The 9116-nt window shown below is 51.0% G+C and overlaps 1 protein-coding gene across 1 annotated transcript in view; it reads right to left on the bottom strand.

Moving 5' to 3' along the window:
* Positions 1-9116, bottom strand: part of LOC107107226 — a 76843-nt gene that overhangs the window by 3499 nt on the left and 64228 nt on the right. The window contains exons 12-14 of the mRNA XM_015407485.1: positions 6444-6575; positions 6120-6204; positions 1905-2120 (exon numbers count right to left, since the gene is read on the bottom strand). Of these exons, the coding sequence (XP_015262971.1) occupies positions 1905-2120; positions 6120-6204; positions 6444-6575 (433 nt within the window). The remainder of the gene's footprint in view (positions 1-1904; positions 2121-6119; positions 6205-6443; positions 6576-9116) is intronic.

Below are 9116 nucleotides of genomic sequence, written 5' to 3'. Positions count from 1 at the left end.
AGGAATGCACACCTCTGACATTTGTGAAAGATCCTTACCCAGTGAGCTTACGCTCTTGTAGTTCTCCAGCATGACTTCCCGGTAGAGAGCTCTTTGGTCCGGATCCAGCAGGGCCCACTCAGCCACGGTGAAATACACGGCCACCCCCTCAAAGGAAAATGGACGCTGAAAGAAAAAGCAGACTGATCAGAGATCAAGCCAGGCAAGACTGCACTCAGGAAACGGGCATCCTGGTGGGGTGGAGGATGGAGAGGTTGGCGGGGGTAAGAGGTGTGGCGTTCAGAGCCTCTCTTGCTCGGACACCTGAGAAGAAACTGCAGGAGCAAAAGCCCCCCTGAGAAAGGAGGGGGAACTCAGGTGGTCCCCTGCTCATCTCCCCTACCTGGACTGCAGGGGCAGCAGCTGTTTCCACTCCTCCACAAAGACGACGACTCAACACTGTCTCTTCGCTGCCTGGGAGGGAGAGAACGTTGGAAGAAAGGGTCCGAGTCTAGACTTCGAATTTTCTTTCCTTGTGCTTGTCCTGCTTCATGCACCCCTCTTCCCAGGGCTGTGAAACGTTGCCCTGTCTACACTCAACAAAATGACTTGAGGGAGAGGTGGAAGGGAAGCTCCAGGTTCCTATGAGCCTCCGGGGGGGGGGGTGTTTAAAAACCCTGCCAACACAATTCAGACTTCTCTGACTCTTGAAATTTATCGTGTGAACTCCAAAGCTCAAAGTGGTGGCAGCATCCCTGCTCGATCAGACCAAAGGCCCAGGCACACCATTCTCCTGCTGGCTGGTACCTCCTACGTGCCTTTGAGTTCAGGCTTGCAGGAGAACGGGGGAGGGGGGAGAAATGAGGTCAAACGATACATCACATTTGCATCTGTCCAAAAACCCAGAGATGACATTAGTACACCTGAGAACTCGAGGGTAACATCAAGCAGTTTCCAGAGTATCGGCTGTTCAGCAGGATGCGACATCACTGTGACATCACATCCACCCCTGGCCCCACCTCCAAAGCTCCCAGGGGTGCCAGGTCAACTTTTCTTTTCTGAGCCACCTTGAGTCCCTCTAATGGAAGGTATGTGAGACAGGAATTCTTTCTTTTTTAGCATTTTTAATATATGTGTGTGTGTGTGTGCGCAATGTGATTTTGTGTATGCACCTAGAAGTCATTGTGACTTGTGTTGACTGACCCCCACAGTGGGCCTGGAGGATACTCAGAGAGGTGGCTGAATAAAGCCTGCCCCCACCTCCTGCCTCCGGTATTGCAAGGAGGTCTCCCATCCAAGTACTTGCCAGAGTTCACCCTGCTTAGCTTCCGAGATCTGACTAGTCTGGGCTACCCAGGTCAGGGCGTGACATAGGAATATTTCAGTTAACATGTAGGAATATTTCAGTTAACATGTAGAATTCACTCTGAAGGAAGTAGTGGCAGCTACAAACCTAAACAGCTTCCAGAGAATTAGATAAACATCTGGAGCAGAGGTCCACAACTGGCTATTAGCCACAAGGTCTAGATGGAACTCTATGTGGAGGGCGGTGATTCCCTGTATTCTCAGTGCTTGTAGGGCAACAGCGGGAGGGGTTTAGGAGCCCTGGCCCTGCTGGTGGACCTCTTGATGGCACCTGGGTTTGGGCCAGTGTGGAGCCCAGAGTCTTGGATCGGATGGGTCACTGGCCTGATCCAACACGGCTGCTCTTATAGTCTCCTGTGTTCCAATGAGAAGGGAATTTCCTTCCATGAATCTGTATAATTCCCCCCTTCAGGTGAGTAGCCACCATTACATCCCATGGCAACTGAGTCTCAGCAGTCCACTCTGTGTAGTGTGCAGAAATATTTCTCTTTTCTCTTGTCCTGAACCTTCTATGCAACAACTTCACAAGGTGCCCACATCTGGGCCCAAGGCACCCTTACCACGTGAGAGGGCATCTTGGGAATGCTCCTGAACCTGTGCCTCCTGCTCTTCCAACAAAGGACACCCTTTCTCCTCCGAGAACTTCACTCCCATCTTGACAGACGGCCCCCACATCTGAAACTGCAGGAAGGGATACAGGTAAGAGGAGGAATGCGAAAGACCAAGGAGACAGATCTTGCCCCTGCCCATCCTCACCCCTGCATCGATCATCAGAGCTGCTCCAACCACAGCGGAAAGAATCAAGGTTGTGGGTTTCTATCAGCTCCGGTGAAGTGTCTGGAGGGACACATATCGGGCAGGGAGGCCTGAGGCTAAGGTCGAAGGTCACAGCTAGAACAGATGCCATGAAGCTCCCTCACCTGCTCTGCCTGCCGCTTGTCCTCTGCCTGACTCAGGAGGAAGCCCTCAGCCAGGGACACCGCCTGGGAACTGGTCATTGCACTCATTTGCAAGAGTGCTAGGGTTTAATCATGTTTTCTTAAAAGTTTTAGAAAATCTTTAATTGTGTTTGTCTGTGTCCTTTTTAAAGTTTATCTCTCCACTACCTGGCATTACATTTTATGACACACATGGCCTAGCACAACCAGGTCTCATTTAGGTCAGATCCAGCCCTCATAACAAATGAGCTTGACACCCCTGCCTTAGACTAAGGTCGAAAGTCACAGCTTGAATGACCCAGCTGAGCTCTGAGCACTAGCAGGAGACAGAGCTGCTAGAGGGGTGAGCGTTTTTTTACTTGCTTTCAGCTGAGGGGATTCAGCTGAGGATATTGTGTGGGAGAACTGGTCTGGGAGTCTGTGAAAGCGCTTAGAGTTGTTGCAGCGTCCTGGCTGCTTGAGAGAGGGAGAGAAAGGGGCATTGTTTGACTGTGATTGACAGTAATTCAGTATTTAAGAAAACACCTTGCCAGAGGCATGAGCCGAAGGGCGAGCTAAAGGGCTCTTTGCCTGTGGCTCTTAGCCTAGGGACTCTTAGACTAGGGGCTCTGTAAGAAGCCAAGAAGAGCCAGAAAGCGAAGGCCCTAGGCTCTTTGTCTTCCCCGTAAAGTAATTTGACTTCAACAAGAAAAACGACATAAATACAAAGGGTTTTAAAAGGGGGATTATATTTACTTATTTTATAAGAATTATGAAGCCAGAATGCCAGCAGGGGGTTGGGGGCTATCCAGTGTTTTGCACGGAGTGTCACATGTATGACTATCTGCCCACTGGACAGAAGTCTTGGGTGTGTGCTCGGTGCAAGGAGCTCCTGGTTCTCAGGGAACGTGTTTGCTCCCTTGAGGCCAAGGTGGCTGACCTGGAGAAGCAGAGACAGTCAGTTAGGTGCACAGAAAAGACTCTCGGGGACTTGTTAGCTACGTCCCACTCTGGATCTGGCAGCCCCGCTGCTGTCAGGGAGCATGAGGGTCTAGGGGAAACAGGGCACCATGCTGAGGATAAGGGGAATGTGCCCTCAGAAGGGACCTCTTCCCCAGCTGGTGAGCGGCTCTCCTTTTGCACCAAGGAACCATCCCTGAGCAGGGTGGGAGGGGGGCTCTTGGTAGTGGGTGATTCGATCCTTAGGCAGGTAGACAGCTGGGTGGCGAACCCGCGTACTGACCGTATGGTGACTTGCCTGCCTGGTGCGAAGGTAGCGGACATTACGCGTGTTTTAGATAGGCTGGTAGATAGTGCTGGGGAGGAGCCAGTGGTCGTGGTGCATGTCGGCACCAACGATGTGGGGAAATGCAGTCGTGAGGTCCTGGAGGAGAAATTTAGGATGCTGGGCAGGAAACTTAGGTCCAGGACCTCCAAGGTAGCCTTCTCAGAAGTGCTACCTGTTCCACGCGCAGGGCCGGAGAGACAGGCACAGATCAGGAGTCTCAATGCGTGGATGAGACGATGGTGTAGAGGGGAAGGGTTCAGGTTTGTTAGGCACTGGGATTCTTTTTGGAACAAGAGGGAGCTGTACAGGCGAGACGGTCTCCACTTGTCCCGAGAAGGAACCAGGCTGCTGGCACTTAAAATCAAAAAGGTGGCAGAGCAGCTTTTAAACTGAATATTGGGGGAAAGCCGACAGGAGATGAAAAGTCTCTGGTTCGGGTTGGCTCATCTGAGAGAGGTGAGGGGGTACCGGTTGCTTTTCTACAGGGAGGTGGATTGAAATTGTCCACAGAGGCCATGGCTGGTGACATGGACTGCCGGACAACGACTCGAGATAGCAAGAGGAAGGATGCAGGCTTAACTTGTAAGGGAAATTACAGCTGTTTCTATACAAATGCTAGAAGTGTCCGAGGTAAAATCGGGGAGTTGGAGTGCTTGGTGAGGGAGGGAAAAATAGACATTGTGGGTATTTCTGAAACTTGGTGGGATGAGGAAAATCAGTGGGACACAGTGATTCCCGGTTATATATTATATCGGAAGGATAGGGGGGGAAGGGTTGGAGGTGGGGTAGCTCTGTATGTCAGAGAGGGTATAAAGTCTAGAAAGATTGAGAGGCTAAGTGAATTGGATTCGCTTCTGGAAGTTCTATGGGTTGAAATAGGGGGGCCAAAAGGAAACTTAACACTGGGAGTTTGTTATCGCCCACCAGATCAAAAGATAGAGGAGGATTATAAAATGATGAATGCCTTAAAGATAGCAACTAGACAAAAACACTGTGTAATAATAGGTGATTTTAACTACCCACACATTGATTGGGTCAATATGTGTTCTAGCCGGGAAAAAGAGATTGAGTTTCTAGACACTCTAAATGACTGTGCTATGGAGCAGATGGTCACGGAACCTACCAGGGGAGAGGCGATCCTTGATTTGGTCCTAAGTAACACTCAAGACCTGGTGAGAGATGTAAAAGTGATTGCACCGCTTGGAAACAGTGATCATAATGTTGTTGAGTTCATCATTTGTACAAATAGAGAATTGGCCAAAAAGACTCACACAACCATTTTTAACTTTAAAAGGGGTAATTTCTCTGATATGAGGGGACACGTGGGGAGGAAACTGAAAGGAAAAGTAGAAAGGGTCAAAACAATTGGGGAAGCTTGGGATCTATTTAAAACTACGATCCTAGAAGCTCAAAAAATATATATTCCGCAGGTTAGGAAAGGCACAAACAGGTATAGGAAAAAGCCTGCATGGTTAACAAACAGAGTAATGGAGGCTGTAAAAAGTAAAAAGAATTCCTTTAAGCAGTGGAAAGCTAGTCACAGTGAGGCTGATAAAACGGAACACAGGCTATGGCAAATAAAATGCAAGTCTGAGGTCAGGCAGGCAAAAAGGGAATATGAGGAGCATATAGCAAAAAACGTAAAAACCAACAATAAAACTTTCTTCAAATACATTAGAAACAGGAAACCAGCCAGGGAGGCAGTGGGGCCCTTGGACGACCAAGGGGTAAAAGGAGTATTGAAGGATGATAGGGAAATGGCTGAGAAGCTAAATGCATTTTTTGCCTCCGTCTTCACTGTGGAAGATGAGAAGTGCTTGCCCACTCCAGAACCACTGATTTCAGGAGGGGTGTTGAAAGACCTGAGTCAGATTGAGGTGACGAGAGAGGAGGTCCTAAAACTGATAGACAACTTAAAAACTGAAAAATCACCAGGCCCAGATGGCATACATCCGAGAGTTCTGAAAGAACTCAAATGTGAACTTGTAGATCTCCTGACAAAGATATGTAATCTTTCCTTAAAATCTGCCTCCATTCCTGAGGATTGGAAGGTAGCTAATGTCACTCCCATCTTTAAAAAGGGTTCCAGAGGAGATCCGGGAAATTACAGGCCAGTCAGTCTGACGTCGATACCGGGTAAATTGGTGGAAACCATTATTAAGGAAAGAATTAGTAGGCACATAGATGATCCATGAGTGGCTATTAGCCACAAGGGGATAGCAGGAACTCTATGTGGGGCAACAGTGCTTGTGGGGCAACAGCAGGAGGGTTTCAGGCGTTCTGGCCCCACTGGTGGACCTCTTGATGGCACCTGGGTTTGGGCCACTGTGTGACAGAGATCCTGGATCAGAGGGGCCATTGGCCTGATCCAACATGGCTGCTCTTATATTCTCCTGTGTTCCCATGAGAAGGGAATTGCCCTTCATGAATCTGTAGAATTCCCCCTTCAGGTGAGTAGCCACCAGTCCACTCTGTGTGGTCTGCAGAAATATTTCTTTTTCCTCCTGTCCTGAACCTTCTAATCAAAAACCTTCACAGTGTGCCCAGATCTCGGCACAAGGCACCCTTACCACGGGAGACGGCATCCTGGGAACGCTCCTGGGCTTGCGCCTTCTGCTCTTCCCCCATCTTCACAGACAGTTCCCGCATCTGAAACTGCAGGAAGGGATACAGGTAAGAGGATGAATGCGAAAGACCAAGGAGACGGATCTTGCCCCTGCCCATCCTCACCCCTATGTCAATTGACAGAGCTGCTCCAACCACAGCGGAAAGAATCAAGGTTGTGGGTTTCTATCAGCCCCGGTGAAGTGTCTGGAGGGACACATATTGGGCAGGGTGGCCTTAGGCTAAGGTCGAAGGTCACAGCTTGAATGGACGGCATGAAGCTCCCTCACCTGCTCTGCCTGCCGCTTGTCCTCTGCCCGACTCAGGAGGAAGCCCTCGGCCAGGGACACCGCCTGGGAACTGGTCTCCGGCCCGCATCCTCTGACCCAGCGCTGCATTTCCTCGGGCAGGACGGCCAGGAACTGTTCCAGGATCACCAGGTCCAGGATCTGCTTCTTGGAGTGCCTCTCCGGCTGCAGCCAGTGCTTGCAAAGTCCGTGGAGCTGGCTGCAAACCTCTCGGGGCCCAGCAGCCTGCTGGTAGCAGAACTGCCGGAAACGCTGGTGATGCTCCTCTGAGATTCCCGTCTCCTGAGGCAGGACTTCTGGCACCGCTCTTTCCCAGAATTCAGCACCACTCCCTGCCTGGATGGGAGGGGGGTCTTTCCTTGCTCTCTTGCCAGTTCCTGGTCCTTCTGGGTCCTGCTCTTCCATCTCCTTCCCCTTTCTATTGGGCAGCCTCCGACTGCAAAAAGATTCATTTATTTACTTGGTATGAAGAGGGAGTGGGGGATATATCAAAAAGGCAGAAAGGAACCTAAAGCAGATGAAGTAACATCACCAACCCAGGAAGACACACCCAGCGTCACCCTACAGAATCGGAAGAAGGGGCCTTGTTGTCGTCTGTGGATCAGGGTTCATGTGATTGTGCTATATTAACTATTGTAAACTGGTATGAACTATTATAGACATCTCCTAAGGAAGCCCTCTGTAGTCTCAAAGCCCTGATGGCATACACTAGAGAGTTCTTAAGGGTATGAGATACTTGATCCACTAATCTATAGATGTAACCGATAATGAAATTCAGCCGCTGTACTACAAGACTGGAGAGTAGCAAACGTTACATCAATTTTTAAGTATGGATCCAGAGGGGAACCAGGAAATTACAGGCCAATCAGCCTCACATCTGTCCCAGGCAGACTAGAATCTTTACTCAAAGACAGAATTGTTAGGCACATTGAAGGGCAAAGCCTGCTGAGGGAAAACCAGCACGGCTTCTGCACAGGGATGTCCTGCCACAACAGAGGGTGGACAAAGAGAAATTTTTCTCCCTCTCCCAAAAAGCTAGAACTGGAGGGCATGCAATGAAGCTGATGGGCAGTAGGTTCAGGACAGACAAAAGGAAGTAGTTCTGTACACAGAGAGTGTTTAAAATGTTGAGTTCACTGCCTGAGGATGCAGTCATGGCCACAGGAATAAACAGCTTTAAAAGGGAACTAGATAGATTCATGGAGGGTAAGTCTAGCTACCAGCCCTGGTGACTGATGGGAACCTCCACACAGGGACGGCTCACCCGCTAGGCAAACTAGGCATTCGCCTACTGCGTGGGCCGGAGCTTAGGGCACCAAACTGGACCCAGCCCCCCCCCGCCAAAGCCCCCCAACCCCTGCCAAAAGCCCTGCATCTCCCAGACCGCTGCCTCCTCTTTCTCCCCGAGTCCGGCAACTGCTGAGCTTGCCGGACTCGGGGAGAAACAGGCAGCTGCGGCAGCAGTCACCTGGTCTACGAGATGCAGGCCTTTGGTGGGGGCGGGTGCAGTTTGGCGCCCTAGGGCCAGCCACTCACTCATCCTTTGCCGTCCCCGTCTTCCTTGACCTTCCATCTTTCCCAGCATCAGGGTCTTCTTCTCCAGTGAGTGCTCCCTTCTCATTGGGTGGCCAAAGTCTTTGAGCGTCAGTTTCATTATCTGGCCTTCCAGGGAACAGTCAGGGTTGATTTCCTTTAGGATTGACTGATTTGATCTTCTTGCAGTCTTACTTACTTACTTACCAATGACTTACTTGCAAGCAAACCTTCCCCGGATCCGGCTGCCGCTCCCGGACCCAGGCGGGCGGACCGGTCTCCAGCCAGGCTGCCTCCAGCGACGCCCTCTGCGGCTCAGTGGGGCTCCTCGGGAGTAATCCTGCCCTGGGCTGCCCTCCCGGAGTCCTCCCCCCCACCCCTGCCTTGTTCCTTGGATCTCTCCTCTCCTGAATCAGGGGAGGGTCCTGAGTCCCGACTCGCTCTGCAGGGACGTACTAAACCTAAGGACAGCGATTGCCCATCGCGAATGCACTTACTTGTACTCTAATGTTTTCTAATGGAGCCCATGCAAGTATTCCTGGCCCCCATTCTTTCCAATGGGTCTTCCAGCGTCTCCCATTGTTTCCAATGGGCAATCCTGTCCTTCCTTTTAGTACATCCCATACACGGGTGCTGCCTGCGCTGGAGGTTGAGCTCTGCGGTATTAGACTCCACTGAGCTCCCCACCCTCCCCAATTGTGCAGGAATTATTTCCCACCGCGGACTGGGAGGACCCTCCGGCTTGACAGCAGCAGCAGCAGCGTCTCTTTTTTATGCAGAGTTAAAACGACCAGCAATTGAACGCCAGATTCATGCATTGAACGTTCTTGGACCTGAAGACGATGATTATCCTCCTTCCCCCCCCCCAAAAAAAAAAACCACCCCCAATTTACAGAGTAGAGAAAAGGGGATGCTGGCAGCCGCCTCCCTCTCTTCTTCCGAGATCGAAGACCTCATTCCTCGCTGCCGCGGCCCCCAGTGACTTACTTGCAAGTAAACCTTCCCCGGATCCGGTTCCAAGGCTTTTCCCGGCTGCTGCACGTCTGAAGCGCTTCCTCTGTTGAGAAACATCTCCTCCCCCCCCCCCGCCGGGCGCTCCAGCGCACCGGCTCCGTCCCTTTA

Source organism: Gekko japonicus, unplaced genomic scaffold (genome assembly GCF_001447785.1).
Source record: "Gekko japonicus isolate JY-2015 unplaced genomic scaffold, Gekko_japonicus_V1.1 scaffold790, whole genome shotgun sequence".
NCBI lineage: Eukaryota > Metazoa > Chordata > Lepidosauria > Squamata > Gekkonidae > Gekko > Gekko japonicus.
The sequence above is the reverse complement of the archived record's forward strand: the minus strand, read 5'-3'. Positions and strand labels throughout refer to the sequence as shown.